At 38.6% G+C, this 17,515-nt stretch overlaps 1 protein-coding gene across 1 annotated transcript in view; it reads left to right on the top strand.

Annotated features, from left to right (window-relative positions):
* Positions 1-17,515, top strand: part of SRD5A2 (steroid 5 alpha-reductase 2) — a 53,668-nt gene that overhangs the window by 31,954 nt on the left and 4,199 nt on the right. The window contains exons 2-3 of the mRNA XM_060117846.1: positions 11,653-11,816; positions 16,033-16,134. Coding sequence (XP_059973829.1) covers positions 11,653-11,816; positions 16,033-16,134 — 266 coding nt within the window. The remainder of the gene's footprint in view (positions 1-11,652; positions 11,817-16,032; positions 16,135-17,515) is intronic.

Raw genomic sequence — 17,515 nt, 5'->3', positions numbered from 1 at the left:
AATGAAATTAAAAATTATCTGAAAGGAATCAATAACAAAATAACTGAGGCAGAAGAATGGATAAGTGACCTTGAAGATAAAAGAGTGGAAATAACTACCATAGAGCAGAATAAAGAAAAAAGAATGAAAGTAATTTAGGAAGGTCTCAGAGACTTCTGGGACAACATTAAATGCAGCAACATTCGAATTATAGGGGTCCCAGAAGAAGAGGAAAAGAAAGGGTCTGAGAAAATATTGGAAGAGATTATACTTGAAAACTCCCCTAACATGGGAAAGGAAATAGTCAATCAAGTCCAGGAAGTTCAGAGACTCCCGTACAGAATAAATTCAAGGAGAAACATGCCAAGACACATATTAATCAAACTATCAAAAATTAAATACAAAGAAAAAAAAATAAAATCAGCAAGGGGAAAGCAACAAATAACATACAAAAGAACCCCATAAGATTAACAACTGATCTTTCAGCAGAAACTCTGCAAGCCAGAAGGGAGTGGCAGGACGTATTTAAAGTGAGGAAAGGGAAAAACCTTCAACCAAGATTACCCAGCATGGATCTCATTCAGATTCAATGCAGAAATTAAAAACTTTACAGACAAGCAAAAGTTAAGAGAAATCAGCACCACCAAACCTGTTTTACAACAAATGCTAAAGGAACTTCTCTAGGCACGAAACACAAGAGACATACAGAAGACATACAGAAACGAACCCAAAACAATTAAGAAAATGATAATAGGAACATATATATCGATCGATAGTTACCTTAAATATAAATGGATTAAATGCTCCTGCCAAGAGACATAGACTGGCTGAATGGATACAAAAACAAGACTGTATGTATGCTGTCTCTGTCTACAAGAGACCCACTTCAGACTTAGGGACACATACAGACTGAAAGTGAGGGGATGGAAAAAAGATATTCCATGCAAATGGAAATTAAAAAAAGCTGGAGTAGTAATTCTCATATCAGATAAAATAGACTTTAAAATAAAGAATGTTACAAGAAACAAGAAAGGACACTACATAATGATAAAGGGACCAATCCAAGAAGATATAACAATTGTAAACATTTATGTACCCAACATAGAGCACCTCAATACATAAGGCAAACGCTAACAGCCATAAAAGGCAAATCGACAGTAACACAATAATAGTAGGGAGCTTTAATACCCCACTTTTACCAATGAACAGATCATCCACAGTGAAAATACATAAGGAAACACAAGCTTTAAATGACACATTAGACAAGATGGACTTAATTGTTATTTATAGGACATTCCACCCCAAAACAACAGAATACACTTTCTTCTCAGGTGCTTATGGAACATTCTCCAGGATAGGTCATGTCTAGGGTCACAAATCAAGCCTTGGTAAATTTAAGAAAATTGAAATCATATCAAGTATCTTTTCCGACCACAACGCTTTGACACTAGATATCAATTACAGGAAAAAAACTGTAAAAAAACCCCCCCCACACACACACACATGAAGCCTAAACAATACACTACTAAATAACTAAGAAATCACTGAAAAAATCAAAGAGGAAATCAAAAAATACCTAGAAACAAATGACAATGAAAGCACAATGGCCCAAAACCAATGGGATGTAGCAAAAGGAATTCTAAGTGGGAACTTTATAGCAATACAATCCTACCTCAAGGAACAAGAAACATCTCAAATAAACAACCTAATCTTACACCTAAAGAGATTAGAGAAGAAGAACAAAAAAACCCCAAAATAAGCAGAAGGAAAGAAATCATAAACATCAGATCAGAAATAAATGAAAAAGAAATGAAGGAAACAGTAACAAAGATCAATAAAACTAAAAGCTGGTTCTTTGAGAAGATAAACAAAATTGATAAACCATTAGCCAGACTCATCAAAAAAAAAAAGACTCAAATCAATAGAATTAGAAAGGAAAAAGGAGGAGTAACAACTGACACTGCAGAAATAAAAGGATCATGAGAGATGACTACAAGCAACTATATGCCAATAAAATGGACAACCTGGAAGAAATGGACAAATTCTTAGAAAAGCACAACCTTCCAAGACTGAACCAGGAAGAAATACAAAATATAAACAGACCAATCACAAGCACTGAAATTGAAACTGTAATTAAAAATCTTTCAAAAAACAAAAGCCCAGGACGAGATGACTTCATGGGAGAATTCTATCAAACATTTAGAGAAGAGCTAACACCTATCCTTCTCAAACTCTTGCAAAATTAGCAGACGGAGGAACACTCCCAAACTCATTCTACGAGGCCACCATCACCCTGATACCAAAACCAGACAAAGATGTCCCAAAAAGGAAAAGTACAGGCTAATATCACTGATGAACATAGATGCAACAATTCTCAACAAAATATTAGCAAACAGAATCCAACAGCATGTTAAAAGGATCATACACCATGATCAAGTGGGGTTTATCCCAGGAATGCAAGGATTCTTCAGTATACACAAATCATCAATGTGATACACCATATTGACATATTGAAGGATAAAAACCATATGATAATCTCAATAGATGCAGAAAAAGTTTTCGACAAAATTCAACACCCATTTATGATAAAAACTCTCTAGAAAGTAGGCATAGGGGGAACATACCTCAACATCATAAAGGCCATATATGACAAACTCACAGCCAATGTCATTCTCAGCAGTGAAAAACTGAAACCATTTCCTCTAAGAACAGGAACGAGACAAGGTTGCGCACTCTCACTACTATTATTCAGCATAATTCTGGAAGTTTTAGCCACAGCAATCAGAGAAGAAAAAGAAATCAAAGGAATCCAAATCAGAAAAGAAGTAAAACTGGGCTTTCCTGGTGGCGCAGTGGTTGAGAGTCCGCCTGTCGATGCAGGGGACATGGGTTCGTGCCCCGGTCCGGGAGGATCCCGCATGCCACGGAGCGGCTAGGCCCATGAGCCATGGCTGCTGAGCCTGCGCGTCTGGAACCTGTGCTCCACAATGGGAGAGGCCACAACAGTGAGAGGCCCACATACTGCAAAAACAAAAAAACAAAAAAACAAAAAACAGAAAAGAAGTAAAACTGTCCCTGTTTGCAGATGACATGATACTATACATAGAGAATCCTAAAAATGCTACCAGATAACTACTTGAGCTAGTCAATGAATTTGGTAAAGTAGCAGGATACAAAATTAATGCACAGAAATCTCTTGCATTCCTATACACTAATGACGAAAAATCTGAAAGAGAAATTAAGGAAAGATTCCCATTTATCATTGCAACAAAAGAATAAAATACCTAGGAATAAACCTACCTAAGGAGACAAAAGACATGTATGCAGAAAACTATAAGACACTGATGAAAGAAATTAAAAATGATACAAACTGATGGAGATATATACCATGTTCTTGGATTGGAAGAAGAATCAATATTTTGAAAATTACTACCCAAAGCAATCTACAGATACAATGCAATCCCTATCAAACTACCACTGGCATTTTTCACAGAAGTAGAACAAAAAATTTCACAATTCGTATGGAAACACAAAAGTCCCCAAATAGCCAAAGCAGTCTTGAGGGAAAAAAACGGAGCTGGAAGAATCAGGCTCCCTGACTTCAGAATATACTACAAAGCAACAGTATTCATGACAGTATGGTCCTGGCACAACAATAGAAATAGAGATCAATGGAACAGGATAGAAAGCCCAGAGATAAACCCATGCACATATGGTCACCTTATCTTTGATAAAGGAGGCAAGAATATACAATGGAGAAAAGACAGCCTCTTCAATAAGTGGTGCTGGGAAAAGTGGACAGCTACATGTAAAAGAATGAAATTAGAACGCTTCCTAACACCATAGACAAAAATAAACTCAAAATGGATTAAAGACCTTTAATGTAAGGCCAGACACTATAAAACTCTTAGAGGTAAACATAGGCATAACACTCTATGACATAAATCACAGCAAGATACTTTTGGACCCACCTCCTAGAGAAATGGAAATAAAAATAAACAAATGGGGCCTAATGAAACTTCAAAGCTTTTGCACAGCAAAGAAAACCATAAACAAGATGAAACGACAACGCTCAGAATGGGAGAAGATATTTCCAAATGGAGCAACTGACAGAGGATTAATCTCCAAAATATACAAGCAGCTCATGCAGCCTAATATCAAAAAAACAGACAACACAATCTGAAAATGGGCAGAAGACCTAAAAAGTAATTTCTCCAAAGAAGATATACAGATTGCCAAGAAACACATGAAAGGATGCTCAACATCAGTAATCATTAGAGAAATGCAAATCAAAACTACAATGAGGGGCTTCCCTGGTGGCGCATTGGTTGAGAGTCCGCCTGCCGATGCAGCAGACACGGGTTCGTGCCCTGGTCCAGGAAGATCCCACATGCTGCAGAGCGGCTGGGCCCGTGAGCCATGGCCACTGAGCCTGCACGTCCGGAGGCTGTGCTATGCAACGGAAGAGGCCACAACAGTGAGAGGCCCTTGTACCGCAAAAAAAAAAAAAAAAACCCAAAATAAATAAGCCCAACTACAATGAGGTATCACCTCACAGCAGTCAGAATGGCCATCATCAAAAATTTCCACTACTAGGCATATACCCTGAGAAAACCATAATTCAAAAAGAGACATGTACCACAATGTTCACTGCAGCACTATTTACAATAGCCAGGACATGGAATCAACCTAAGTGTCCATTGACAAGTGAATGGATAAAGAAGATGTGACATATATATATACAATGGAATATTACTCAACCATAAAAAGAAATGAAATTGAGGGGCCTCCCTGGTGGCGCAGTGGTTGAGAGTCCGCCTGCCAATGCAGGGGATACGGGTTCGTGCCCCGGTCTGGGAGGATCCCATATGCCGCGGAGCGGCTGGGCCTGTGAGCCATGGCCGCTGGGCCTGCGCGTCCGGAGCCTGTGCTCCGCAACGGGAGAGGCCACAACAGTGAGAGGCCCGCATACCGCAAAAAAGAAAAAAAAAAAAGAAATGAAATTGAGTTATTTGTAGTGAGGTGGATGGACCTAGAGTGTGTCATACACAGTGAAGTAAGTCAGAAAGAGAAAACAAATACTGTATGCTAACACATATATATATGGAATCTAAAAAAAAAAAGAAAAAGATTCTGATGAACTTAGGGGCAGGACAGGAATAAAGAAGCAGATGTAGAGAATGCACTTGAGGACACCGGGAGGGCTAAAGGTAAGCTGGGACGAAGTGAGAGAGTAGCACTGACATATATCCACTACCAAATGTAAAATAGATAGCTAGTGGGAAGCTGCTGCATCGCACAGGGAGATCAGCTCTGTGCTTTGTGACCATCTAGAGGGGTGGGATAGGGAGGGTAGGAGGGAGATGCAAGAGGGAGGGGATATGGGGGTATATGTATACATATAGCTGATTCACTTTGTTATACAGCAGAAAGTAACACAACATTGTAAAGCAATTATACTCCGATAAAGATGTTAAAAAAAAAAAGTGGAAACAACCCAAATTTCTATCAGCTGACAAATGGGTAAACAAAATGTCATATATCCATACAATTAACTATTATTTGGCTATAAAAATGAAATTAAGTAGTGATACAGCATGGGTGACCCTTGAAAACATTATGCTAAATGAAAGAAGTCAGTCACAAAAGACCACATATTATATGATTCCATTTATATGAAATATTCAGAACAGGCTAATCCTTTCAGACAGATATTAGCAATAGATTGCTGGTTTCCAGGGGCTAGGGAGTGGGGGAAATTGGGATTGACTGCCACTAGGTATGGAGTCTCTTTTTGTGGTAATGAAGATGTTCTGGAATTAGATAGTGGTGATGGCTGCACACCTTTGTGAATATACTAAAAAACACTGAATTGTGCACTTTAAAAGGGTGAATTTTAGGTATGTTAATTTTATCTCAATAAAGCTTTTATAAAAATAAGCAAATATGTATATATATTCTTATTTCCCTTTCTTGATTATGAAAAGGTGGCAAATTTTCGATACTATTTTACAGCTTTCTTTTTTCACTAACAAATATGTCTTAGGGCTTGGATGAATCTCGAGAGAGATATCCTGAGTGAAGAAAGCTGATTTCAAAGGTTACATGTGTATGAGTCCATTTACATAATATTCTTGAAATGATAAAACTATGGAAAGGGATAACAGATTAGTGGTTACCAGGGGTTGGAAGAGGGTAGGCATACATCTGTGGCGATGAAAAGACAGTATGTAGAATCCTTGTGGTGATGGAGTAATAAGCAAATATACTGAAGTTTAAAAGTGTCATAAAATACTATCTTAGTTTTTTACAGATGCATTCAAAAACTTGAATAATATGCATGATTTTCCATGAAAATATAAATTTTCCAGAATTTGTTAGGATGCCCCAGAAGGCATAGATAATCTAAACAAACCGATTACCATGAGAGAAATAGAAATGTGATCAATAATATTAACAACTCCTCCTCCCAATAATACAGTCCAAGGTAGATTTCACAAAGGGCTTCTGCCAAATATTTAAATATGGGTAATTCTGGTGCTATTTATGTCATTCCAGAGCATGGTCAAAGAACAAATGCTTCCAGATTATTTTTAAAGAGAGGAGTGTAACATTATTTGCAAATGCTGATAGACCTGGAAAATATACTGAAAAACTATTATAAATAATAAGGGAGTTCAGGATGTGGCTGGGAACAAAATTAATGTTAAAAAATCAAAGGCCTTCTTGTATATGTAAAACAATTACAGATGTAAATGGAAAATCCTATTTACAGTAACACAATTTAAAAAAGAATAAAACCTTTTTAAAACCCTTTTAAAAAATCCTTGGATTTAAACATTAAAAATATGCAAAATATATATGAAAAAACTGTAAAACCTACTGAGGGATGCACAAAAAAAGACCCAAATATGTGGAAAGGAACATCCTGTACCTGAATAGAAGAGTAATGTCAACAACAACCTAATAAAGATAATGTTTACAAAAACAACATATTTAATCAGCTTTTATTATTTATCCTGTTCTAAGCACTTTGAGTATATTAATTCACTTAATCTTTACAATGCTATGAAATGAGCAGAGGAAGAAACAGACATAGTGAAGTTAAGTGACAGGGTCATCCATCTGGTAAGTGGAAGAGGCCCTACAATTTAACCTCTGGGCTCCACTGCCAGAATTTTCTCTTACTTAACCTAAAAAATGGAGATGTAACTCACGTATCATAAAATGCACCATGTTAAATGTACAATTCACTGGTTTTTAGTATATCCAAAATATTGTGCAATAATTACCACTATCTAATTCCAGAATATTTTCATCACCCCAAAAGGAAGTCCTGTACCTGGTAACAGTCACTCCCCGTTCCTTAATTCCCCATCTCCTGCCAACCTTCAATCTACTTTCTGTCTCTAAGGACTTGCCTATTCTGGATATTTCATATAAATGGAATCATAAAATATGTTGCTTTTGTGCTAGCTTCTTTCACCTAAGATACTGTTTTCAAGGTTCATCCATGTGGTTTATAGTTTAATAATATGCCATCAGTATGGATTTATAACATTTTTGTTTATTCATCAGTTGATGGACATTGTTTCTATTTTTTGGCTCCTATGAATAATGCTGCTATGAACATTTGTGTACAAGTTATGTGTTAACATACATTTTCATTTATTTAGGGTAGATACCTAGGAGTGGAAATTCTAGGTCATATGGTAACTCTGTTTAACTTTCTGAGGCACTGTCAGGCTGTTTTTTTTGAAGTGGCTACACCATTTTACATTCCCACCAACAATGTATAATAGTTCTAATTTCTCCTCACCAACACTTGTTCTTTTCTTTTTTGTTTAAATTGTAGCCCTCCTAGTTGCCTTAAAGTGGTATATCATTATGGTTTTGGTTGACATTTTCCTAATCTCTAAAGGTGTTGAGCATCCTTTCATGTGCTTATTGAACATTTGTTTATCTTTTTCGGAGTAATGTCTATTCAAATCCGTTGCCCTTTTAATTGAGTTGTTTGTCTTTGTTGTTGTGTTGTAGTTCTTTATATATCTGGATATAAAAGTATAATCAGATATTGCTTTGGAAACATTTTCTCCCATTCTGTAGGTTGTCAATTTACTTTCTTAATAAGGTTCTTTGCTGAACAAAAGCTCTTAATTTTGATGAAGTCCAATATATCTATTTTTTTCTCCTTAGCTTTTTTTGAATTTTATTTTATTTATTTTTTTTACACAGCAGGTTCTTATTAGTTATCTATTTTATCCATATTAGTATATATGTATCAATCCCAAACTTCCAATTCATCCCACACACCCCCCACACACACCCGTTTTCCCCAGTGGTGTCCATACATTTGTTCTCTGCATCTGTGTCTTTATTTCTGCCTTGCAAACGAGTTCAACTGTTCCACTTTTCTGGATTACACATATATGAGTTAGCATACGGTATTTGTTTTTCTCTTTCTGACTTACTTCACTCCGTATGACAGTCTCAGGTCCATCCATGTCTCTACAAATGACCCAATTTCGTTCCTGTTTATGGCTGAGTAATATTCCATTGTATATATTTACCACGTCTTCTTTATCTGTTTGTTGGTCGATGGGCATTTAGGTGGTTTCCATGACCTGGCTATTGTAAAGAGTGCTGCAATGAACATTGGGGTGCATGTGTCTTTTTGAATTATGGTTTTCTGTGGGTATATGCCGAGTAGTGGGATTGCTGGATCATATGTTAGTCCTATTTTTAGTTTTTTAAGGAACCTTCATACTGTTCTCCATAGTGGCTGTATCAATTTACATTCCCACCAACAGTGCAAGAGGGTTCCCTTTTCTCCACACCCTCTCTAGAATTGGGTGTTTTTAGATTTTCTGATGATGCCCATTCTAACTGGTGTGAGGTGATACCTCATAGTCATTTTGATTTGCATTTCTCTAATAATTAGTGACGTTGAGCAGCTTTTCGTATGCCTCTTGCCATCTGTATGTCTTCTTTGGAGAAATGTCTATTTAGGTCTTCGGACCATGTTTGGATTGGGTTGTTTGTTTTTGTAATACTGAGCTGCATGAGCTGTTTATAATCTTCCTTAGCTTTTGTTTTTTAACATCTTTATTGTAGTATAATTGCTTTACAATGGTGTGTTAGTTTCTGCTTTATAACAAAGTGAAGCAGTTATACATATACATATGTCCCCGTATCTCTTCCCTCTTGTGCCTCCCCCCACCTCCCTATCCCACCCCTCTAGGTGTTCACAAAGCACGGAGCTGATCTCCCTGTGCTATGTGGCTGCTTCCCACTAGCTATCTATTTTACATTTGGTAGTGTATATATGTTCACTTTGTCCCAGCTTACCCTTCCCCCTCCCCATATCCTCAAGTCCATTCTCTAGTACGTCTGTGTCTTTATTCCCATCTTGCCCCTAGGTTCTCCATGACCTTTTTTTTTTTTTTTTTTTTTTTTTTAGATTCCATATATGTGTGTTAGCATATGGTATTTATTTCTTTCTTTCTGACCTACTTCACTCTGTATGGCAGACTCTAGGTCCATCCACCTCACTACAAATAACTCAGTTTCATTTCTTTTTATGGCTGAGTAATATTCCATTGTACATATGTGCCACATCTCCTTTATCCACTTATCTGTCGATGGACACTTAGGTTGATTCCATGTCCGGGCTATTGTAAATAGTGCTGCAATGAACATTGTGGTACATGACTCTTTGAATTATGGTTTTCTCAGGGTATATGCCGAGTAGTGGGATTGCTGGGTCGTATGGTAGTTCAATTTTTAGTTCTTTAAGGAACCTCCATACTGTTCTCCATAGTGGCTTTAGCAATTTACATTCCCACCAACAGTGCAAGAGGGTTCCCTTTTGTCCACACCCAGTCCAGCATTTGTTGTTTATAGATTTTCTGATCATGCCCATTCTAACTGGTGTGAGGTGATACCTCATTGTAGTTTTGACTTGCATTTCTCTAATGATTAGTGATGTTGAACATCCTTTCATGTGTTTGTTGGCAATCTGTATATCTTCTTTGGAGAAATGTCTGTTTAGGTCTTCTGCCCATTTTTGGATTGGGTTGTTTGTTTTTTGATATTGAGCTGCATGAGCTGCTTGTAAAATTTGGAGATTAATCCTTTGTCAGTTGCTTCATTTCCATTCTGAGTGTTGTCTTTTGGTCTTGTTTATGGTTTCCTTTGCTGTGCAAAAGCTTTGAAGTTTCATTAGGTCGCATTTGTTTATTTATTTTTTATTTCCATTTCTCTAGGAGGTGGGTCAAAAAGGATCTTTCTGTGATTTATGTCATAGAATGTTCTGCCTATGTTTTCCTCTAAGAATTTGATAGTGTCTGGCCTTACATTTAGGTCTTTAATCCATTTTGAATTTATTTTTGTGTGTGGTGTTAGAGAGTGTTCTAATTCCATTCTTTTACATGTAGCTGTCCAGTTTTCCCAGCACCACTTATTGAAGAGACTGTCTTTTCTCCATTGTATATTCTTGCCTCCTTTATCAAAAATAAGGCGACCATATGTGTGTGGGTTGGGAAAATTATCTTTGAGTAAGTAGAACACTATGGAAGGAACTCAAATATTCATCAAAGTAAAATACATAAGCACATGTAGTATATTCATACATGACAATAATATACAACAATGAAAATAAATGAACTATAGCCATCCACAACAACATGATTAAGTCTTAGAAACATAATGATGAGTTTCCTTTCATATGGAATTAAATATGAGCAAAATAAACTATATTTTTAGGGATGCATACAAATGAGGTAAAATTGTAAAGAAGCAAAAGGAAATGATTATTACAGGAATCAGAATGGTGGTTACCTCTGGGGTAATGGTGGTACTATGAACAGGAGGGACCCATAGGAGGCTTCCAGGTGATGGCAATATTCCATTTCTTGACTTGGGTTAGTGACTTTATGGGTGTTTATTTGATAGTAATTCATTAAACTATTCACATAGGTTTATGAACTTTCCTGTATGATGGTTATATTGCACCATAAAAGAAGAAAAATCAAAAACAGGACATAGTTTGCTGTCTAGTATTTAGCATTATATCTTGGGCAAATTTTAATTTTGACATTATTTATATTTTTTAACGTCTTCCTAGATTCCTCTAGATTCATAGTTCCTAGCATTTAAAGGAATCTCTCACTTTTCTCAAGGGGTTCTGCAGCCCACTTTCTAGGGAATGCTACAATATCAGTAATGAAATCATATTAGAGAGACATATGGAAAGCCACATATGTCTGAACGACTCCTATCACAATTCCATTCCACTGCTACGTGGGATAAGCCTGGCTTTATCTTTCTTCCAGTATAATCTGGATTTCACTTCTGGATCCATGTAAAGCTGATCTCCAGTCCTGTGTTTATAGGATTGAATTTATTAACTTAATTTATAAGGATGAAATTTACCTTTCAAGGCTGTTGTGGCTTGAAATGCATGGTGGCTACTATTTATTTTAATGAAACAAGACAAATAATAGCCTAAATGATTGCTCTAGAACCAGATAATAATGTTCTTTCATTGCATACATTTAAGGGAAATGGTTTTTAAAAATGGGTTTGATGTGATTGCCTGTTGCTTCACCTCATTGATTGATTTTTTTTTTTTTTAAACAATGGATCCTGACCTTTCTCCCCCATATACCCTAGGACATTTGTTTACTCACTGCTCACTAGAGGGAGGCCGTTTCCAGTTGTATTCCTTTTCAGAGGCTTTGTCTTCTGCATGGGAAATGGACTCCTCCAAGGCTACTATCTGGTTTACTGTGCTGAATACCCTGCTGAGTGGTACACAGACATACGGTTTAGCTTGGGTAAGTGAATCTGACTGCTTCTCACCCATACCCCAGTTAACACCCCTTCCCACAGGCTAAATCACCATTACCTCTCCCTATCCTACTGCAATAACCTTCCAAGGATTCCATTCCCCCCACCCCCCACCCCACGACCACCTCCACCCTGGTCTTTTCTCTGTATAGCAGCGTGAGAGATCTTTGAAAAACATTGTGTCATTACCCATCTCAAAACCCTCCAATGCATTTCTGTTACTCTCAGGATAAAATACAAATTTCTTACCACTGCCTATGAAACAGAAATGTTCTTGGTCCTGCCCCATTTCCTGACTTCATTACCTATCTCCATCCATCTCACTGCGCTGTAGCCTCAGTGGCTTTCCTGCTGGACCTGGAATACTCAAGTTTGTCCTGCTCCAGAGCTGTCGTACAGACTACAGCCTCTGTGTAGAATGCTCAGTCCCTGTATACTCGGGGAGCTTGCTCCCTCCCTTTATTTAGGTCTCTATTAATTCACACCTCCTCAGAGAGACTTTTCCTGACCACCTATCCAGAATAGTAGAAAACACTGATCATTGAATTTTTTTCATTATCTGCAAGAGGAACTAAAGTTCTTTACTAAAGTAAAGGTTCAACTGTTTGTACATTCTTTTGGCTCAAAGGAAAAAGGCAGAGGTTATCCTTAATCCCTCTCTTTACATCACATATCACGTTCTCTCCATCAGCTTAGTACAGCTGCCTCTAGTTCTAAAACTTGTGCCGACTGAGCTCAGCTCTCCATGACTGCACTAACTTCATCCTGGTCTGAGCCAGGATGACCTCTTGCCTGGACTGCCATGGTGACCTTCAAGCTAAATGTCCTACTTCCAGTCCTGACCTTCAGTAGCTCCTTCTCCACAGAGAGGTCAGAGGGAACATTTGAACACACGAATGGCCAGAGGATTAGTTGTACGAATGCTGATACATGCACCCAATGGAGTATTCTGGAGCCACAAAAGCAACCAAACAAAGCAAAACAAAAGCAAGAAATGTCTCTGTGCTCATTTGGCGACATCTCTAGAACATGTGCTTAAATAAAGTGTGCACAATGTGTATAGTGTGCTGCTTTTTGTGTAAAAAATTGAAGGAGGAACTATTGGATTGATAAAAAAGAAACTTTTTAAAAAGGTTATCTGTAGAGTTTGGGGAAAAGAGAATGGGATAGCAGGCAGAAATTTTCTTTTAATACAGTTTTGTCCTTTGAGTCATGAAACTTCATAACTTAATTAAAAATCCAAATGAAAGTTGCTCAATGCTGAGAAGAGATAAATAAATGTACCTAACTGTATAGTTATTAAACTGATCCCATAACCACACAAGAAAATGATTTATGCCAGTTTACAGGAAATACAAAGAATAAAATAAGTTAGATGCCACCATGAGGAAGTAAGCCAGTCTTATCTAGAAAGGGGGGCTTTCTGAGGGACCACTGTCTGGTCTTTTTAAGAAGTCAGTGTCCTGAAAAAAAAAAAAAGACAGGGGTCTGGGCTAGATGAAAATGTCCTTAAAGGATGTAATGACCAGATGTCAGGTGTGGTCCTATATTGGACTTTGGTTTACACGAACCAGCTAGAAGTGGTATTCTGGGGACATTTGAGGAAATTGGAATATGCCTAGATGTTACATAAGATGAAGATCTGGAAGGACATGCACCAAAGTGTTTAATGGTGGTAGTTCCTGGGTGGTAGGAACGAAGTGTCTTGGTTTTCTTATTTCTGCTAATTAGCATTTCATCTTCCACAAAACATATATACTTCTTTTATAATGATAATAAACTGACATCAGATCCTATTCTCCCCAGCTTAAAACCTGCCATCGGCTTCCTGTTGCATTTAAAAATCCACACTCCTCACCATATCCTGTAGAGCTTGATGAGATTTTGAAAGTTCCATCCTCTTCTCATCTCCTCATTACCACCACCCCCCGCCCCCCACCATCTATCTTAAAGCATTAACTGTAGCACCTTCCTTCTGTTTCTTAGACATGCTAAACCTATACTAGCCTCAGGACCTTTGCATCTGTTAGTCCCTCTACCAGAATGCTCTTCCTCAGATCTTTGTATTCTCATTATTCAAATCATAAGACAGATGCCAGATCTTCAGAAAAGCTTTCCCTATTGACCTCATCTAAAGTAGAGACACTTCCTCCCCACCCCAATTCACTCTTTATCTCCTTATCCTACTTTGATTTTCTGCTTTGTAGTGATATTATGTGATTTAAAATTTTTCATTATTTTAATTCATTTCTGTGTTTCTCCACTGAAATGTAAGCTCTATGAGAACAGACACCTTGACTGTTTTTCTCACTACTATATCCCTGGTGTTTAGGACAGTGCTTGGTACATAGTAAGACCTCAACACATGTTATCTGAATAAATTAATGAAAGAATCAACACATGAATGAGTCTCATACCATCCTTGTAAGATAGGTACTGTTAGAATCTACATTTTACAGATAAGAACACTGAGGCTGAGAGAGGTTAAGTGACTTGTCCAAGGACACACAGACATCGAATCTAAGGTGCCTGCTTTTCCACTGTTGTGCATGCTATCTCCCCTCCCTTTCCCACCCCCTTGTCCTCCCTCCACTGGTGTCCCTTCCCAGGTTTCCTTTCTTCCAGGCTAATAATCTTTTGACAAGACAACATTAACAATCATTGTTTCATATCATAGCAAATGAGGTGAGAGTAGATGTGACTGTTTTTAATTCAGCTGTTCTTGCTTTTTGCCTGATGTTTGTTCTTTTAAATTTATTTTATTATATTTTTAGTTTTGGCTGCGTTGGGTCTCTTTTGCTGCGTGTGTGCTTTCTCTAGTTGCGGCAAACGGGGGCTACTCTTTGTTGCGGTGCATGGGCTTCTCATTGTGGTGGCTTCTCTTGTTGCAGAGCACGGGCTCTAGGTGTGCAGGCTTCAGTAGTTGCAGCATGTGGGCTCAGTAGTTGCAGCGCATGGGCTCTGGGGCACACAGACTTCAGTAGTTGTGGTGAGCGGGCTCAGTAGTTGTGGCTTGTGGGCTTAGTTGCTCCACAGCATGTTGGATCTTCCCGGACCAGGGATCGAACCCATGTCCCCTGCACTAGCAGGCAGATTCTTAACCACTGCACCACCAGGGAAGTCCCCTGCCTGATGTATTTTGATCAGCACAAATACACTTGGCTGAGAGCTGGGGTTGGGCGTCTATGTGGTGCAGTGAGTGATTCTGGGCCCACTGGGATGTGATACATAGCATCCCTGACCTGAGCTCATCTCAGACCAGGGCCCTTTCTGTACCTGTGAATGGGGAAGGGGAGTGTGTGTGTGAACTGGCCATGGTGGAAACCAGTTTGCTAGGTGCCAAGCTCTCCGATTACTTCCATGAACGTGGGTATATCAATCAGTAGTGCTCTCAGCAATAAGTCACAGAAACCCAACTCTTAGTGACTTAAATAATTAAGAATTTATATTTCTTACATAACAAGATTGTCCAAAGGTAGGTGGCTTCTGCATTCCTTCAGCTGCTTGCTGGTGTCATTAAGACCCCAGGCACTTTCTGCTCTACTGTTGTGAGAATATTTACTTCTAGTCCTCATCACAGTCACTTCATGGTTGCAAGACATTTCCTGTAGCTCAAGGCATCGCATCTGGCAACAAAGGAAGAGGGAGGCCATAGAGGCACTGGTCCCATTTAGCCCCCTTTATCAGAAAAGCAAAAGATTTCCAAGGAAACCTCCAGAAGACTTCCCTTTACATCCTCTTGGCAGAATTAGGTCACAAGAACGTCTCTCAGCCTCTGTAGTGGGGGTGGCAAAGGAGAAGGGATTAGAGTTGGCTGTTGAGTTTGCCGACCATGGTTTGATTATCTGTGAATGGGCCGAAAGCTTGCTGTTTATTCATTCATTTATTTGTTTATTTACTTATTTAAGTATTGCATGATGGTAGGGCCTCCCTCTCTCCTTTCCCACTTGTCTCTATCACGTGACACTGTGCATTTTCAGCCCTTTGGTTTATGAAAGAGCACAGCCCCTTCATTCAAGTTTAGGACCAGGGTTAGTTGCCCCCTCCCCCACTTTTTTGCCTTAGTTTCATTCTTAAAATTCGAAGTCAAATGCCCTTCCCTTCATTTTTAGAAAAACAACAGCAACAACAAAAACTTTAGATTGTGAGAAAAACACCAAAAACAGGATATATTTTTAACTTCTCCCTCTCTTCTTTGCCAAGGTGTCTTCTTATTTATTTTGGGAATGGGAATCAACATTCACAGTGACTATATATTGCGCCAGCTCAGGAAGCCTGGAGAAATCATCTATAGGATTCCACAAGGTAATGTCTCCCCTGCCCTCCAGATTCCCACTCCTCCTTGAGAGCCTGTCTCAGGAATTACACTATGAGTAACAAAGGGACGGGGGCAGAGAGGGCCCAGATGACACAATATATCCCAATATGTCCCTGACTTCTCCTCCACATCCCATCCTACCCCACAGCACATTTGCAGTCCTCATCTGAACCTGGAAGTTCAAGAGAAGAGCCCCCAGGAAGGTTCCTGATCACAATACCCTGCAGGTGGGGGGAGGGAGGGGTTTGGGGTAGGGTGAAAGTAGGCTTCCTCTTAGTTGCAGTAGGTAAGATTATTATGTGCTGTACTGGGGTTCTCCAGAGAAATAGAACCAATAGAATATAGATTTAGACATTGATAAATAAAGGGATTTATTATGAGGAATTGGCTCACATGACTATGGAGGCTGAGAAATCCCATGATCTTCCATCTACAGGGTGGAGCCCGCAGAGAGTAGGCAGTGTAATTTCCAGTCTGAGTCCCAAGGCCTGAGAACTGGGAGAGCTTCCGTGTAAGTTCCAGTCTGAATGCAGGAGAAGACCAATGTCCCAGCTCAAAAACAGAGAGTGAATTCTCCCTTACCCTGTTTTTTGTTCTATTCAGGCCTCCAGTGGATTGGATAACCATCAGCCCTGGGGAGGACAATCTGCTTTACTCAGTCTGTTGATTCAAATGTTAATCTTATCCAGAAACACCCTCACGGGCACACCCAGAACTAACGGTCAACCAAATATCTGGGCACCCCATGGCCAGTCAACTTGACACAAAAAATTAATCATATGTACGGAGTGTCGATCCTTCCTAGGTTAGCAAATGAAGCCTAATCATGCATGACCAACAAATGTGTCCTCTTCAGTAAGTCTCACTAGACTTACCTAGTGAGTAGTCAGGGGGTAGTATTTGTTTATTTCCTGCCACTCGTATGTTCTAAAAGGTGTAGAGAACCATATTTACTTAATCAAAAATTAGGATGGGAAGTCTAACAAGTACAAGTGCATTTTCAGAGATAAAGGTGCAGAATATTTGAAGTCCTAACTGTTCCCAAGTAACCAAGGTGTGAGGTTGACAAGTATAAGCAGGTGGGAGTGAATTCGTCCAAGTCACCCTTCAACATTTTTAGGTGGGTATTTGTGTAGGTCAATGGCTCTCACCCTTTTTGATGTAAATACAACTCTTTATTTACATTTAAAAATTACTGAATTATGACGTGATGTTAGCACAGGCTAAGATCCACTGATTAAAAAAAATAATGACAAAGCTACTTTGAATTCGGTAACACTTAAATGAATTTGAATGTTGCTAACATCCTTTCAGTACCTACATCAAACAAAAATAATACTGTAGGTTGAGATACACCATTTGCTCTAT

The sequence above is a fragment of the Mesoplodon densirostris genome, chromosome 14 (assembly GCF_025265405.1).
Source record: "Mesoplodon densirostris isolate mMesDen1 chromosome 14, mMesDen1 primary haplotype, whole genome shotgun sequence".
NCBI lineage: Eukaryota > Metazoa > Chordata > Mammalia > Artiodactyla > Ziphiidae > Mesoplodon > Mesoplodon densirostris.
The sequence above is the reverse complement of the archived record's forward strand: the minus strand, read 5'-3'. Positions and strand labels throughout refer to the sequence as shown.